At 40.8% G+C, this 18,876-nt stretch overlaps 1 protein-coding gene across 1 annotated transcript in view; it reads left to right on the top strand.

Annotated features, from left to right (window-relative positions):
* The window catches only part of tmem145 (transmembrane protein 145), a 47,756-nt gene that overhangs the window by 3,790 nt on the left and 25,090 nt on the right, over positions 1–18,876 (top strand). The window contains exons 2-5 of the mRNA XM_061775656.1: positions 10,621–10,695; positions 12,341–12,418; positions 13,592–13,678; positions 16,705–16,812. Of these exons, the coding sequence (XP_061631640.1) occupies positions 10,621–10,695; positions 12,341–12,418; positions 13,592–13,678; positions 16,705–16,812 (348 nt within the window). The remainder of the gene's footprint in view (positions 1–10,620; positions 10,696–12,340; positions 12,419–13,591; positions 13,679–16,704; positions 16,813–18,876) is intronic.

The following is an 18,876-nucleotide window of genomic DNA, read 5'->3' as shown; positions in this document are numbered from 1 at the left end:
TTTTTTTGTTTTACCTCTGGCGCAACAAAAAGTACTTCTATTATTTGATATTATAAAAACAATCTCTCACCAGTTAAAGCCTTACCCCTAATTAAATGCTTTATGTCAGCCACTTGAATAGATGACACACCACAAATAGACTCCCCCCTTAGTCACTTCAGAAAAAAACATACATTTAATAATAATTAATAATAATAATAATAATTCTACAAATGCATGTGTACACACATCAAATGCATGTGTACACACATCAAATTAACACCTCATTTCCCCCCTCAGATTATTTTTGTTACTATTATTTAATATTATAAAAATGCAACTGTACAGACAAAGATCTCCACCATTTATTAACACCTTACCCCTAATTAATCACTGTATGTTCCATCCATGTAATAGCTGGTGTGCTGCATTCACGGTAAAAGAGCATTTAGAAATGCACCATGTATTTTTAAATTAGGGTATTTCTGCACGATTCTCAGGTTGTAGTGGGTTGCCAGGATTTGATGTAGCCGCCAACCATCTCGTGCGTTAGTGCACGCCGGCACCCTGTTGGGACACGCCACACCAAACCCACAATCTATCAGGCGCTCCGCAACCAACACACAATTTAAACCCAACTCCCGCTCTGACTAAATTAACAATGCCTCATTCACCAGTTTTTCTTCCTCGCACCACCTCAGACGTCGGCGCATCCCCAGGGTGGATGGATGGGCTGAAACACGGGCTGCATTCATCCATCACGACTGGCGTGATGTCCTTTAACGCAGCACTGATTCTGTAAAGCTGCTCCAGCAGCAGTAATGTACAAGGTAGTCCCACTCATTTACCCTTTTTCCAAAAAATAAACCCCCTCCGCACTGAAAGATGCCAAAACCCAATTAATTGCACATTGGTACCAATAAACATCTTGCCTTAAATGATGCCTCCTTTTAGCCCCGTCTGTGGTGCCAGTAGATGGTACTAATGACTTTTACTATGACTGATACCACCATGTGTTGGCGTGAAAGTCTAGACCACCGCATACACTGCCAACAGAGCAGATGTGGCATCTGTAAAGCTGACATTGTCAGTTGAGTTTAAAGAGAGTGCTACTTATTTCTGGATGAAATTGGAGCATATTTTATCTGGCATCATATTTGCATTTTAGGTATTATGAGTGGGGGGGGGAAAAAGAAATATAACCTAATAACCTGGTGCGATTTCACAAGTTTATACAATTTTTTTTCTTCTGAAACCCAACATAATTTTTCTTTGTGTTTCATATACAGTACAGAAAAAAAATAAATAGTGTTTTTCTTTGACAGGGACAACATATTTAATTAATCATTTTTGGTAGGGGGGGAATTCAATCATACATTTGTATAAAAAAAAATGTGTACAAAAAACAGAAGGAATAGCACAATGTCCATTGAATTGAAGCAAACAATGTGACAAAAACAGTTTAATCCTTTACATTCTGTTTGATTAAGACATTACTGTATTTTTGTATGAATAACAATATTATAGCGTGCTATTTCTATTTTTACAACCACACCAAATAAAAAAAATTTTTTGGGTGGGGGAAGCTGCAACGGATTAATTGCATTTACATTCATTTTAATGGCGAAATGTGATTTAAGGTTCAGAGTGTACCCTGCCTCTCGCCCGAAGATAGCTGGGATAGGCTCCAGCATGCCCGCAACCCTTATATAAAGTGGTACAGAAAATGGATGGATGGAAGATGATTTAAGCTACAAGAGTTTTGAGTTGAGAGTGTGGTCACACAACAAATTCAATTTGTATCTCAAGGCACCACTGTACTTACTCAATGTAAAGCCCTTGCATGTGGGAAAGGAGAGCCACAGTCAGTAATGCACTTTTCAGCCATTTATTGAACACTAGGAGAACAGCAAAACACAATAAGCACACTGACCCAGAAGCTGCTTTCGGCCACAGCTCACACCTATCTATCTGTCTGTCTGTCTGTCTGTCTAAGTTAAGTTTTTATATGGTCTCTACAGCAGATTTTCACCTATTGTGGGTGGGTCTGCAACGTATCTGGTGTGATAAACGGTGGTTCACTACATGTAGACTTAATGAGCCTGTGTTCCCGCGAAAGAGCTTAAATTTGTCACATTTGCATTAATGACATCACTTAATTACATTGTCATTTGGAGTCCTTTTCTTCCCCATGGCCCCAGAATGCGTCACAGATCATCTGGCGACTGAAGTACAACGGAGCGCTTTCAATGCCGCCAGGCGGCACTGCGCTTGCCATATCGACTGTGCGTGTTTGTGTGTCTTTTTGCCCCAAGGTCACTGGCTGTTGGAACATTCGTGCCGACATCTCTCGACACTGTGTGGTGCTGTCACATGACTTTGCTTACACTGGGGAAATGTTGCTAGAAGGACAGATGCAAAGTTGATCCAAAGGCATGGGAGCGGCCGAGAGAGCCTTAACCGGCTGGGTCTGGTCGATGTCGGCAATCAGCCTAAGTGGCTGATGGCCTGCACTAAAACATCCCTTCGGAGCGGCGGTCGTGAGGGTGAAGGTCAGGGGAAGATCGCAGCAGGGAACATCTTGGCAAGGAGACGGAATACAAACTTTTCAGTGCACTGACGACACACAAATCTATCATGCACAACTTTAAGGAAATGTCCATTCATCCATTGTGTGAATGGCTTCTTCCTTCTACTTGCAGAAGCAGAGCCCAAACTTCAGGGGGGGGGGGGATTGCTGGTAAAGACAATATAAGCAATTTAGCTTTTAGAAGCAGCACTTCATATACTCCACTGTATGTATATGGCACATGGACACATCATTTTAAACCTCCCACCAAATGTTGGCGCTGAGGTTGTCAAATTTTCTGATCACGTGATCCCATGTCGCTGGTTCCAGTTACGGTAAAATATTCTGCCTTAGCTGACAAGATTTCTGGGACTGATCTGTCGGATTTTGACCTCCTTAACTCAAAAAAGCGTCATCGATTTCCTCAAAACTTTGTGGATTTGTGCTAGTCACTCTGACTTGCGTACAAATCCGTCGTGGAAACGAAACTGTTGTTTGTCTTACAAGAATAGAATCATTTAACGAAAATAACGTCGTAATCTTACAAGCATTAACAAATAACTACATTTTTAAAAACTGAGAATTTGATCACCTCTCTTGCTCGGCCAAAACTGTTTTGAACAAATATCAGTAATAGGGTATTAGGCTGATTTTATTATTAATAATTTACAGTGGACCCTTGGTTTACGAACGACACGGGTTTAATTCATTCCACGACAATGCTCATAACTCAAAACACTCATTACAAATCATCTTTCCTCGTTGAAATAAATGGACATGCCATTATCTGTTCCAGCCTCCCCTCCCCCCACAAAAAAATTTTGATGAGTAAAAAATAGCACTCCATAATATTGTCCTTTATAAAAACATACAGTAATACATAATTAAATAGAATTTAAAAGAAAGTTGTTGTCGCACTGCACCAACTGAATGCCGCTCCTTCTGGTGTGCCTGCCGTGGCCACCTGAGGAAAGTATGCGACAGACAGATATACTGTACTGTTCATTGAGGGGTTACTATAAAGTAAATTCCACTTGAGTTCTAGACATGAATGCAGAAGCCAATCATATTGCAGCAGGACATGTTCTGACGAGAACACAAGTGGGATTGGTATTAACATCTCAACTCCTTTCTCAGCTCATCAGAATGGCATTAATAGTTGTCATTCTACGCAGAAGATAAAGAATATGGGGCATATTCACCTGTATGCTTAAATCAGAAAAGACGCTCAGCTCCACGGTTTTCTGACTGCTCCCATTCTGTCGTTCACTTAATTCTGACATTTGCGCACCTTCTTGCTATTTACGGAGTAACCCTGAAGTGTGGGCCGAGCACGCGTTCTGCCAAAGACTTAACAGTAAGCGTGTTTCCTCATCTGTACTGCGGAGACTAAAGTAGGTCTAGTGCCCTAGGAAGGTTTGCCAAGTATGTCCAGAAAACACACAAGGAATTTGTCTCCGGTAGTTGGAGCGGCTCTAGTACGACAACAGACAGTCAATTGACAGAGAACACTTTTGAGATAATGCATAACGCACGTTTTGATTTCGTTAACTGCTCCTGTGTTCCGAGCCTCCGACAGTGCTGACTGTGTGACCCGCACCTGGCCCATGTATGATCACCAACTGCCCAACGGCCATAATGTGTCCCTGCCACATTACGCCGATCGATGGTCGAATGTCGACATATTATGTCATATTAGTTGGAGAAGACAAATTCAGCGCCATTAGATTATTTTTCATGCACCTGCGAGGGTCATTTTCGCTTCAAATATGCATTATGGCGGCTTGGAGTCTGAAAACGTTGCCCACAGCAGCTACAGTCAGCATGATGATGTGTTAGATTTGGAATCATTTGTTTTCATTTGAGCTATGTCATCATCGGTCGTGAAATCCGTTTTAGTGACGTGCCCGTGTGTGTGCCGCTAGTATGGTTGCTGTGCAACGCTCATCAACAGCTGACTGACTCGCTTTCCTATTGATGGCCCGACTGCTGTCCGTCCAAACGTGCGTTTACTAATAAGCACAGAATCCTGATACAATTCAATTTATTGTACAGGATTGATTTAATAGGTAATACAAAAACTCATGCTCCTTCGAAGAAGCCAGTTCGACGAGCGGTGCTCACGTCTCACTGGCCACGCCTAACTCCCGGGTCCGCTGTGGCGGGTAATTTCACATTTAAAGTGTTGACATACTTTTCAAATGGATTTCTATGGCAATCACGTGTCTCAGGAAAACTCCACTTGCCAGTTATTGCCTCTCCCCTGAGACTTCGGTGAGTGTCGCTTAATGGGTGGTTGCGCACATATTCGCACGGTATGTACGGGAGTGTGTCGGAAGTCATATTCGGGAGAATCGGCGCCCCTTGACAGCATGCAAGTCAGGCGCGTAAAAAGAAGACAAACACACAAAAGAGAGAATATAACCCAATATGACCATGAGTACTGTTATAGTCTCTCTCTACATGCTGTTGCTGAACCGTTTGTGTTCAGTCCGTTGCTTAAAGGGTTAAAGCACTGCAACATTGATGCAAATTAGCATTAGCATCAAATTGGCTGGGCCTCTCTTTTGGCAGTTTTAAAGAAACAAGGTGTAATTCTCTTCGTGCTATGTTTAGTGTGACAGTAAACTTCAACTGGGAGTCACATTAAACAGGTTGTAGTCTCGTTGAATTCACTGCCACCACACAGCGCTTGTATATCTGGTGTGCGCTCGCAAGTCAAAGCAAAAAATCAGTCGAACAACGTCTCGTATCTCGAAAAACCTGTATCTCAAGGCACCACTGTAGTACTTCACTTTTAAATCATAACTCTCAATCAAGCCTAATGTAAAACATGCAATGATGCAACACAGGAAATTAATCATTTGACCGTGTTTAAGTGTCTTTGTGTGCAGACACCTATTTAGCATTTGTGGATTAGATCGGGAAGCCCATTAAAACTTTTGGAAATGAACGCAAACATGCCCTTCAAAGTTTTTGTTTTTTTGAACTTTCCATTTCATATCCAGCCACTCGTGTTCATCATCAACTCTTGAGCCTGAATTCAAGAGCCCCCTCCTGAATGCAAGATTGATGCATTTTAATAAGCTCATACTGTAAAAGGGAAAGGGAGCGTGGCGGATTATGATTAGCGCTTCTGCCTCGCAAATCTGAAGTTTATGGGTTTGAACCTTTTTCATGCGGGGGTTTTAAATGAATTTTACATCGATGTGAATGTAAAAGTAAACGCATAGTTGTCTTACAAGTGCCCTGTGATTGTCTGGCGACCAGTCCAACGGTGTACCTCACCTCTTGCCCTCGATCAGCTGGGATAGGCTCCAACTCACCCGCAACTCTAATGAGGACAAGCGCTGTAGAAAACGTATTTAAAAAGGACTGGCAGACTTCATTATCATTATTTTCTACCTTAAAAATTCCGCAGGTCTGAAATCCTAAATCCTGCCAAAGCGCTTTGAACAGTGCCAAAAATCCTTCATACTGTCATCAAAGTGAACGCAATCCGAGCCAGTGCATTTCTTTTTAATGAGTGTTATGATAAGATGCATTGACGTATGTGTGTGTGTGTGTGTGTGTGTGTGTGTGTGCGCGTGCGTGCGTGTGTTTGAGAAGGAGGGCTTTCATGTGTCCGTCTGTTGCCTTCCGTGTGTGCGTGTGTGTGTGTGTTTTCCCCATGTGTTTGTGTTGTAGTGTTACGTATCCCTGACTAATGAATCATTGAGAGGCCCGGCGGTCAGCGGGTGACTCCACGAGGTGATTGGTAATTAATTGTTAATGAGGCGGAGCAGGCATACGGAGGTCTGGAGAGAGGGAGTGAGAACCACACAGATGAAAGGACAGATTGCCAGGGAGGAAAGCGGGAAAACGGAATGCTAAATCGACTGGATGCGGCGTCGAAGGGTTGCGCTTGATTAATGGCCTGCGTGGAAAAAACATGCCGACCATTTGAGGTACTTACAAGAAAATGCACAGTAGTGTACCTTTTTATTTCTGCTGTTCACCTAACATTATGACCATTGTGACCTAATTCTAGAAAAATATGTTTCGATTTATTTATTTTTTTCTCCTATCATTAGAACTTTATTCTTGTAACATTACGACTATCCTCATCAGCTTTTATTGTTGGCATTTTTCTTGCATTCAATTCTTGTAACAGAACTTACCTTAAAATTACAACTTTATTTTTTTTTAAGTAATAGGGCTTTACTTAAAAACATAGTAAAAAGAAAATAGTACAAATAAAATGCACAAAACATTATAACTTTATTCTCATATTATTATGACTTTGCATTCATATCATTATGACTTTATTTTTGGAGTGTTACAACTGAATTCTCGAATTAAGGCCATGGCTCGTAAAGGCACACATCCAACACACCAATACTACAGTGTGTTCAGTAATTACACTTGATAAGACCAGTTTATATCTTTACATTCTCTTTTATTAGACTTTATACCGATTTTATCGGCCTTATCGGTATCGGCCGATAATTAGCATTTTATGCTGATCGACTTTAATGTCATAATTTGCCGATCCGATCAATGACGTCAATAATCGGCTCCGCAAAAGACATTTACTCCGCGTCGCCATAGTGCATAGTATATTTGAATCCAAAAGCTAGTTTATTTTTAGCCTTGTCGCGTGTCTTTTGGCGTAGTCCTGTAAATATCTGACGGCCAATAAAGTTATTAAAAAAAAAAAAAACCTCGGTGGTGTGGAACAGACAACACATCTGAGAGAGACAACGCGTAATCACACTACAAGACAAATTTGCTCTTTCACGATTGCACTATTTCAGACTACTACAATAAAGTCTTGTATTCCGATACCACCGCATCCTGTTTTTTCCGATCACTGGGCTTCATCATGTCAACGCAAACGTGACCATGGTTACCATGGTGACGACAACAATAATGGATCGGGCCGTGTGTTTGTAAGAACAAAGAGGGGGAAAACGTTTGTTGGTACAAGGAACATATTTTACAATTGAAAAATCTCACGGCACACCAAAAAACAAAAATGCCACAAAAAGTGGATACATTAATTACTGCATTTACTTCCTGCCATCTAATAGAAGACCATTAATTTGTTCTGTCTGTCACTATGCCTCACTGGCACAAATAGGTGATCAAAGATACATTATTTATTGTAAATATAATTTTTTGAGCAATTAAGTACACAAGTATATACAGTAAAAGAACAGGTCATTTAAATAGACACATTCCTCCATCCTGATCGGATCGGTGATCGCTTATCGTTTTTTTAAACTCGTTGATCGGCCACAAAAATCCTGATCGTGTAAAGCCTATCTTTTATTATGTTTACAGTGAACCCCTGTACTCGTCGCGGACAGAGACCCAAGCCCTGCCGTGCATGAATAGCAAAAATCCACGAGTAATTGGTACACACCTCAAAAAGCTTTGTAATTGCTGAGAGATGTCACAAGATGGCTGCAAAGCACTACGTGAAGAGCCTCAACTCACCCCAACATAGTTCCTTTGCACCATAATGTCACAAGATGAGGCCAAAGTAATACTCATTATACAAGGCTTTGGCCTGAGCACAAAAACAACGAATAGATTACTTTTTCAGCAAATTAGGGAGACTCAGTTAAAAAAGCAAATATATGAATTTGCAAATGCTGAACTGCAAATATAACCATTAATTGTTTTGTGAAATACTGGGCTATTTTTCTTTTTGAAAAAACACTCAGTAAAAGTTGATTTCAACGCGGAAAATATATTTGATATGCGAGTAAAACAAGTGAGCTTGTTCACAGAATGAATTAAACTCCTAAGTCAAGATGCCACAGTACTTGAACATCAGATAGTTGTTTGTTTATCGACACCGTACCAAGGAAAAACCAAACGCGATAACAATATTTTATGTCGCAATGAAAGGGGAAAAAAACGCACATTTAAAAAAATCCTACTGTGTGTGCGTTTTGAAGCTCAAGGAAAGGAGCAATTCATCGCAAACGGAAGTCAAATCATTAAGGCACTCTTAAGCTTTATTGTTTAATGTGAGCCACAGTGGGCGCCAGTGTGATTGAGTCGCACACGTGAAAGACGAACACGCGAATGACTGCCCGGCCAAACAAAAAGCGTTTGTCCTTAATGACCGCCTCTGCCTTTTTCTGTTTGCCGTGTCTATGGCAGCCGTGAGACTAAGGCATGCTGCTGTCGTCATGGTGACAAACGGCGGGCAATAGCGCGGCGACCGATGCGGGCCTGCCGTGAGTTCAATGACATCCCCCTTGGAGTGGGGATTGTGGCTCGGTTCCATCTCGGTTGTCACGGACACACGGGGACGGGGGGAGCGGGGCGTTGTGGAACCTTCGGGGGTGCCTCGGGGTCCAGGGAGTTATAACCTGAAAGTTCCCGGGGCCCAAAGCCGGCTATCTAGCAGATGGCATCTGAATTATGGCTGTGCTTTTGTTCAAGTTGATGTATGGTTGCGAAAGCTGGCGACGCAACACTGATTTTACTTCTCAGCAGCAGCATTACAAGGCTTGTTTATGTCGCAGGGCACAGGTAATTACTGTATAATAGTGCACGGCAGATTCCCCCCCCCCCCCCAGCTCTGGCTGTTCATAGTAAGGACAGTTCATAGCAACCAGCGGCCACTTTTTAATAAGTGAAAAGGAGAAGCACGTGTTAGCCTGCAGAAGGGGCCCACCCTCTGTGTGTAGTAAAAACATTGTGTGTACGACGTTGGGAACCAGGAATAGGGTTCAACGTTAAATATCACCTGATGTGAGGTATCGTCTCAAATTGATTTTTTTTTCCCTTGCTTTTTCTGCGCGATGGGAGATGAACGATATATTTTTTTCTTAATACCATCACTATCGCGTTGCAACAGAAACGAGCAATACTTTACAAAAATGCACTATGAGAGCACACAACAGAGCAGAGAACGTTTTGCCATGACCAACCAATCAGAGGAAATTCTGACGTCGAGGACCAGCGAGTTTGACTTGTGAGGATGAATATCAACTCTGATTGGGTAACGAAACAGTCCCATTGTTAATATACTTTACATTACACTGGGCAGGACTACTGATTCTGAAGGCCTGGGCAGATAAGTTTGGCATGGCAACACCTAGAGGCTAAACTCTGATTGGACCAAACATTAACATACACATACTGGAAGCAGTGCAGCTGAGAGAAATACTTTCCAATGTTGGGAATAAATTAGCACAATTTCAATGAACAAATATTAAAATTTAGGTTGTAAATCAGGTCATTGCCAGCAGAGAACTGATGGCCCACAACTGGTAGAAAGGAGCAGAAATGTTCTTAAATGTCATACAAATGTAAAAGTAAGATAAAATAATTATTTATTATAATATTATATTAAAGACACTTCTCTACTCCATTTTATCGACTTTGGGTTCCAATATTCTGTGACTTTTCCAATCCTTGTAATGACTACTTCGCCAAACAGTGACAAACGGCAAATCTAGTGCCTTTATGTGGCGTTATTGCAGACTTTTGGAGAAACCCCCTATTTTTGCTCTTGGAGTTAGCACTTCCTCTCCAAGCCATCAAATGACACTTCTCAATTAGTGTGTATATCCATGCTTGTGGCATATGCAACAATCAAAAAAGGCCAAACACAAATACCCCCTGCCCCCACGTCAACAAATGTTCAATGTGTCAGCTATCAGAAGCTACCCTTGATAACAATGTTAGGTAATGGTTATCTGTGCTCACACTGCAGCTCTCCATACCTTTTAGTTTTGACATCATAGTGTTCCAAGTAATCCGACCGTCTCCTGTGAATGCCTCTGGATCCTTGCCCAGCCAAGCTGCCAATTTAGAGGCGGTAAATAGGTGTGGTGGCACTATTATGTAAGTTAGCTGCACTGTGACTGCACAATTCGGCAAAGTTCAGAACAGCCCGCTCACAGACACATTCTTCAGAAATAGGCAGAGAAAAGATGTACTTGGTTGCTTATTTTCACCCTTGATGGGTGGGCAGAAACTCCGAGTCTCAACTGTTTTTATACAAGAAATAACCTCAATTTAATACGCATCCGTTAATGTAAAGTTTGTTTATGTTGACCCCACAGGACTGGGTTTTCCTCACACGGTTCTGCTTCCTCACCGACTTCGGACGCTTGGACTTCCGGTTCCGTTACCCTAAGGTAAGATGATTTCAGTGTACATGTGCGGGTGTATGGGAAAGTGAGAGAGAGAGAGAGAGAGAGAGAGAGATTGCTTCCATGTTACGATGCCCCCCAGTCTGCCTCCATGATCATCTTTACCATTTCCTTCCTTTTTCTCACCTCATGTAACCCATCAATGACTTTTAGCTTGCTAGCCAGTTATCAAATTTTTCCACTATTCATTAGCTTGTTATCAAGTGTTCTACCAATTGTCCAGTTAGCCAAAAGGATATATGTATAGCTAAATACCTAGTTTCTCAGTTATTAAGTTGGTAAGGTAGCTGGTTAGCTTGTCAGGCATATTGCATATTGGGAGGGAGGGTGTGGCAAATGTGTCAACCCCAAAATTCACTTTTCTCTTATCTAGCTATCTAGTTACTTATGCCATATATGTCAAACTCAGGCCCGCAGGCCAAATCTGGTCCGCAATGTAATTATATTCGGCCCACCAGAGCATGTCAAATGTGTATTAGACCTGGCCTGCCAGTATATAGTGCATGCGCCGTTAATACTGCAAATCCCAGAATGCTTTGCTAATGTGTTAGCAAGTCAGTCGAGACCGGCAAGCGCCCCCTCCTTTTCTGTTTCAGTCATTAGCAACTATGCCACCAGTCTCCTTTGGCAAATTTACCCCAAAATGGCCAAACAAAATAAGGAAAACAGTAGCTTTCAAGACATCTGAGAGGCAGAATATCTGTTCACAACAGATTTTAGATTTCAGATCTACAGATTATATTTATTTAAATAAGAAGCAAATACCACTGATGTGTCTTGTATTGAACATTTGATTTCTCATGTGTATATAATATACAATTTTGCTTCTTCCAGATTCAGTTGTTTGTTTTCATATGATCGGGTTTAACATTAGATATCTGGAGAGAAGGGAAAACAGGCACAATCACAGTCAATTTTCAATAAATATTGAGTTTCGCCCAATTTTTTATTTTGGCCCACTGTGAATTTGAGTTTGACACCCCTGACTTAGGCAGTACACTAGGGTAGTTAGTTAGTTAGTTAGTGGCAAATGAGTCAGAAAATAAATTAGCTCTGTTCAGAATCACTCCTTCCCTAATCACTATAGGGAGATTTTTATATAGTGAACTAAATAATAGTTCATCAGTCAAATGAAAAATAGTTTTGGAACACCACTCAGGCCCGCCGTTAATTGCGTCATTGCTGTTGCATAATTGCAATGTACCAGATCACCGTCAGCTAGTGCTAATAAATATTTAAGAAAAAATATATTATAATAACATTTTGTTTAAAGCTGAGTATATTTTACAAAATGAATACAAACAAACTAGTTACTGTATCTAGCTAGCTACTGGCTAGTTTGTAGTATGGTAGTTGGGTGGCAAGGTCGTTATCTAGCTCTATTTATCTCTTCCTTCCTCTGGCTCTTCCCAACTATTCCTCTTCTTCCTTCCCACCCTCCTCTTCCTCCACTCTGCTTTAGCCGTAACCTCTCCTCTCGATTTAGCCCTGCAGAGTTGGCGGTGGGGGACACATTTTGTCATTGCAATCTCCAGCTGCCTTCTCTTTGATCCGTGCACATCGCTCACTCGCCTTGCCTCTTAATACCACCCTTTCCCTTTCCAACCCTCCCTTACGTGTCTCTATGCAGTCTCGCTGCTGTCAGAACATATTACTCTACTTTGATGATGCCTCTCAATGGCCAGCTGTGTACAAGAGGCCCGAAAAGGTGAGCCTTTCTGACACTATTACTCAAGAAAGATTTATCGGAAAGTAACATAGAATAATGTGAGCGTATACGATTCAACACACGCCAAAAGTTGTACAATTTGGAGAAAAATATGCCTCAAAAGTCAAACTGCCCGTCTACATGCAGTTTGTCAGAGATCTTCAAGGGGTGAGCAGCTTTTTTTCTTTTATTTTACTGTGGTTAACTTATTTATTACACCATTATGACAGTTACAACTCATGGAATGTTTGACTTTGAGGTTCTAGCTATTTTATATTACACAGACTATATAACAGTGTATATTTGTATAAAAATATATGAAAGATAAATGTAATTTATCTTCAATTATATATATACATATATATATAATATATATATATGTATATATATATATATATATATATATATATATATATATATATATATATGTATATATATATACATATATATACAATATATATGTATATATGTATTATATATATATGTATATATATATACATATATATATAATGTATATATATATATATATATATATATATATAATATATATGTATATGATCAATTAATTATATTAATTATTATTAATATTAATGATAGTAATACATATTAATTTAATTTAGTTAAGTAAAATATATTGATGGTATAGTGTATATTTTTAAAGATTTTAAATTGTTGACTATCTTTAAGGAATTTGTTTATTTGTCATATTTATGCCTGCGCCAGAGCAATAACACGCAGCACAGATTTCAAACAAAGCTGTTCGGTTCCGTCCCGCCCGGGTTGACATTTTTCAATTATGGCCGGTTATATTATATTGATCACCATGTGCCGCATGTGGAGGAATGTTTTTTTCTTTCCTGCCACCAAATCAATAACGCTATTAATACCGACACTGCAACACATAAACGACTAGCCTCATAAAATGTTGTAATATTGCTGCTGTGCAACATGAGTGGGCGTGCTCATAAAGTGTAAAGAGATGATTAAAAAGACAATCAATATGTCAGCGAGTGCATGTACAATAAAAAGAGTACAGTTTCCAATGTAATGTAATTATCAAGTTTCTATCATGCCGCAAAATAATCTGTAGGACGTTGCAGGCAAAATCTATAGAGCGAGAGCGGGCGGATACATTGAATATGTATTAATCTCACGTTGACTCATCTTTGTCAGAACTGCTATCAGAAGGAGGCGGTGCTGAGGCCCGAGAACAACCAGGTCATCAACCTCACCACCCGCTACACTTGGTCGGGATGTGTGGTAAGACACCTACACACATTTATGCTGTATTATGTAGTCTTCCTCTCATGTATACTGTAAATACTGTAGTGTGGGATTAAGTCACAAACCATAATACCATCCATCCATCCTTCAGTTTTCTGTAGTGCTTGTCCTCATTGGGGACTGGTGAGCCAAAGCCTATCGCAGCTGACCTTTGGGGCTGGAGGCGGCGTACACCCTGGACTGGTCGGCAGTCAGTTAGAGGGGCACATACAGTATAGACGAACAAGTATTCACTCTCACATTCACACTAATTTAGTCTTCAATTAACCTAACATGCATGTTTTTGTAATGTGGGAGGAGGCCGGAGTACCCGGAGAAAACCCACACAAACTAGCATGCTAGCACACTAGCTCACTGTGTAGCCTGCCTCACAATACCTCTGAGTCTATTACTTAGCCAGTTACTGAGAAACTAGCACTCGTACTAGAACGGATCTGGTCCAAGCGGTAGCAAAGGTCCTTTTTTTTTTTTTTTTTTTTTGACAGCACCATTTGCAACTTTCTACTTATAAAAGTTGTTCCTCTCGTTCCAGGGCCAAACACACTGTTATTGCTTCATTCCTTAAGCCCATTTCATAGCTTGCCTCAAAGCGTATTGATTAGCGCAGAAGGGGAGGATGTGATACTGTATTAGTCTATATTACCGAGGAGCTCCTGCCTCCAAAGTAAATTACTGCTACAGATGATGACTTCATCGCTGCAAGTTTTATCTTAAATTTTTTTTACTATGCAGTATAAAAATAAAGAGACAGATTTGCACCTTTTCCGCTGCATGGTACCTTCTCGACACAACGTTATTGTTGGCACTTTTCCACTGGCACTATCCACAAGTGCCCCATTAAACACTCTATATGCGGTACACATTGAAACACTTGAAAATTCATGTTCAGCATCAGAAAATTATTTTAGTAGTATTTTTTTTTTTTTAAAGTTTAAAAAAATTATTGTCATTGTATTTATAATAATGTAGTTTTTTCCCCCCGATTCTCTTTAACAGTCCTGTTATATTGCAGGTCAAAATGACCCGGTTTTAAAGTTTCAAAATTAAATGTTTTTCTTTTAAATGTCATTTTAAATGAAATGATAAAACCTCTTCTTCTGGCCTTATTTCTCTTCTTTTTGGAAAAGTCCTGAAAGGGCAAACTGTGCAGTGGGTCAGATTGACCCATAAACATTTTTGTGGTCTACTAAAGAAACAAATATAACTGGAATGTCAATTGAATGAAATCATTTTTCATTTTTTCTATTACCTTTTTTTGTTGATTGGCTGAAAGAAATAAGAGAGTACAGTGCGACTGCTGTATGCATATTTTATTTCACTGTCCGGTGCCTACTCAGCTCGGCACGGCTCTACTCGGGTACTATTTCTAGTACCTAATAACATATGGATGATATAACCAACTGCTGGTCACTCATTGGTCGAGCAGCCGCGTCGTTGTCACATTTGCAGATACATCACTAGAAATTACAACAATACTTTTTGCTGTCATGGCCCTTTGTCTACTCTTGGATAAAATGGTTCTCCTTGCCTTTTACTGACCAGTCGCAAGGGTGGGAAAATGCTCACGTTTGGCCCGATTATTCATATGTGTATACCTCACTTTTACGATTGTCAGCCTCATTATTTTCTGAGCGGATTAGGGAAGTAAAATTCACTCTTAACACACCCCACAATAGAGATAGACCAATAGGATGTTTTCAGGGCCGATAACGATTATCATTAGTAGTCAAGGAGGCTGATTTGGAGCCAATATTCATTTGCAGTAACTCGGAAAATATTGGCATCAAAATATTGAATAATAAAAATTCTAACACTCTGTTCAAATGCCTTTAAGGGATATTTTTTTTCCTAACAGTTTTTCATATTTGCAACATCTTAGACATCTTTGTTTAAAAAAAAAAAAAAAAAGTGCAGGGATCTCCCAGGCTCAGCAGTATTTCTAACAAAGTTAAATGAAAACCTAAACAAAAAGTTTTCTCCCACAAGTTTTTTACTGTAAATAGTTTTCCAAAATTTCAATATAATTTTTAAGTTCAAACAAAAAGTGCGGGGAGTTCCCAGGGTCAGCAGCATCTCTTATAGAGCTAACTGAATTTTTTTTTTAAATAAATAAATAGTTCTCTGCGGCACGGTGGACGACTAGTTAGAGCGTCAGCCTCACAGTTCTGAGGACAACGGGTCAATCTCCGGCCCCGCCTGTGTGGAGTTTGCATGTTCTCCCCGTGCCTTTGTGGGTTTTCTCCCGGCACTCCAGTTTCCTCCCACATCCCAAAACATGCATTCATTGGAGAATCTAAATTACCCATAGGTGTGACTGTGAGTGCGACTGGTTGTTGGTTTGTATGTGCCCTGCAATTGGTTGGAGACCAGTTCAGGGTGTACCCCGCCTCCTGTCCGATGACAGCTGGGATAGGCTCCAGCACGCCCGCGACCCTAGTGAGTTTACCCAGTTTTAAATCGATCTTAATTGATCGATGCCACTATGCGTCAAAATGTAGAATATCAGCGCTTATAATTGGCACTTAGAATCAGCCCGGCCGATCTATCCCTAGCCCACACCGCAGAATATTCTTTTAGAGACATCTGACAATCATGTCTTTGCTGATCTCTGATTGCAAGCGAGGCAAAAATACTTCAATTTGGCCTGATTATGAGTATGTGTATACCCTGCTAAGGCCGAGCAGCGCAGTGGAAAAGCGTAATTCCAAGTAAATCACCCCCATGTCACCCTTTTTTAAAAAAAGCATATGTCTTATTCCAATAAACAGTATATATTATTATTTGTTATCACATTGTCAAGTGTGAGATCCAGTGTGACAGATCTTTGTGGAGCGTGTGCCACATTTCAGGCTATTTTTGAGAGTGAAGTATGTTTCTGTCATCACACTTTCAGCCGGCTGCGATTAAATCAGCGTCATGGGCGGTGAAATGTGATGTATCCCATCTGGGTGACAGCAGCTCTCTCTCTCTTTCTATCTCTGTCTCTGCGCCATCACTCCCAGGTGGAGGGTGACGGCAACGGTGACGAGGAGGTACTGAGCTGCGTGGGCGGTCGCAGTTTCCGCTCAGTGAGGGAGAGGTGGTGGTACATCGCTCTCAGCAAGTGTGGGGTAAGTTGCCCTCCCCATGGGACCCTTTGTTTTAATTGCCCATAAACACACCCTCATGTTGTCATGCTGTATTTGTCAGTACAGTGGTGCCTTAACTTATGTGTTTAATTTGTTCCATGACCACGCTTCTTACTCAAAACACTTGAAATGAATGGTTCTGCTTTTAATCCTTTTCAAAAATGTTTCTAACCAATTTTTAAATCAGAAAAATACCACTTTACAATATTCATGGATGGGTACAGCTCAAGCAATCAAGGCCAAACCCATGAGTGAACTGTATCCTCTGAAAAATAAATCGCAGAAGAGAACCGGTTTGGCCATTTGAATAATACGCTTTGCAGTGTTTATTTATGGAGTAAGCATCGTCGAGGCAAAAAATACACCCGGCGCACCCCCCCCCCAAGGAGGCCTGTGTGATTCAATGCATGTTTCAAGGCCTTTTTTTGTGCTGGCCCGCCGTGGGTTTTCCATCAACGTCAGCTTAAATTTAGCCCCCGCGCCTCTTTATTTTTGCACCAAACATCATTTGAAACTGAAACAGACCTCGTAATCATGATACTGAACCCTGGCCGACACCGACTTGAGACTGCAAGTTTTTTGTGCTGTTTAAATGCAACGTGCGCAAGCTTGAATGAGTAAATGACTCCGCACCAGAGCAGGCTAAGCATGCAGCATTTTAAGCAGGATTAGTAATGGATTCAGGACATTAGCAAGAAGAGCATTCTGTTTCTGAAATGGAAACAGACTATTGTGACTATTAATTAAAAACAGAAATGCACGTTGCTTCTTTTCCACTGTGCAGTACCTTCTTGATGTAGCGCTGTTATTGCCGATTTTGCGCCGGTAATTATAAATGAGTCCATTAAACACCCTTTTGCAATAAGACTTGAAAATTAACATTTTTGACACTGGAAATTTATTGTAGTACTGTACAGTGGTACCTTGACTTAGGAATGTCACAACTTGCGGGTTTTTGGAGTTACGAGTCATCGGCTTTTTTTGCTTTGCGTTTCTAGCCAAAATTTTACACGCGAGCTTCAGATATGCCATTGCTCGAGAAAAGTGGAAAATAACAATAAAGCAATTAAGGTACTGAAATGCCCTCACATGTTGGCAAGGAGAACCAGTCGCCGATACACTTTCAGCCATTTATTGAATGAGACAAATGGTCAAATGCACAAAATGAAAACAATCTGAAGGAGCAGCTGTTGGCCACAACTCACGCTCAGATGCTCACATGCAAAGTAATCGGCCAACCTGACTCGAGCTCCTGACACTCACTAAGCCACGCCCCTTGAAGGCACACATATAACACACAAACACTACAGTATGTACAGTAATAACGTACCGTTTATTAAAAAAAACAGTTGATTTCTTTGAATTCTCTTTTATTATCTTTTTATACAATAAAAATGTGACCATTTATTGTCAACTTTTGATAACATAGATTTTGTGCCAATTAGGAAAATGAATTTCATGTGGTTGGAGGTGAACCAGGCGGTAAGCAGGAGGTGAAAGAAGAGGGTGGAAGTGAGACGGGTTTGCAGGAAAAGTAGAGCTGTACAGTTTGTCATCCGCAAAGCAATGAAATAGAATATTAAATTGATGGAAAATGGTGCAGAGGATCTACCTCCTCGATGATAGAAGAGCAGGGGCCCCATGACAGAGCCCTGGGCCACACACCTGCAGTGACTGGGAGTGGACGAGTCAAAAGGACTTTAGCTGAATAAACTGAATGTGGTCTTTAACGTATGACTGGAACCAGTCTAGGGCGGTGTGGGCGATTCCGATGCCTTAATGCTTGTGCGCACGTTAGCCTGGGGGAGGACTTTCTACTCCCCCATAAAAAAGATCCAGGAAGGAACCGGTGCGTTGCGCTCACCTGGCTGCTTCAGAATGCACCTCGGTGGGCCACAAGTGCACTGATGGCCTGCTGATGTTAACGCATGTAAACACTCGATCGGAGTAGATCACATCACGTGTAAACAGTTGACCTGAGATCATCAATCGGAATGATTTCAATGATGAAATGAATGAAAATGAAAAACAGTGTGCATGTAAACA

The sequence above is a fragment of the Phyllopteryx taeniolatus genome, chromosome 6 (genome assembly GCF_024500385.1).
Source record: "Phyllopteryx taeniolatus isolate TA_2022b chromosome 6, UOR_Ptae_1.2, whole genome shotgun sequence".
In the NCBI taxonomy this organism is placed as follows: Eukaryota; Metazoa; Chordata; class Actinopteri; order Syngnathiformes; family Syngnathidae; genus Phyllopteryx; species Phyllopteryx taeniolatus.
This window is presented reverse-complemented; position numbering and strand designations above follow the sequence as displayed.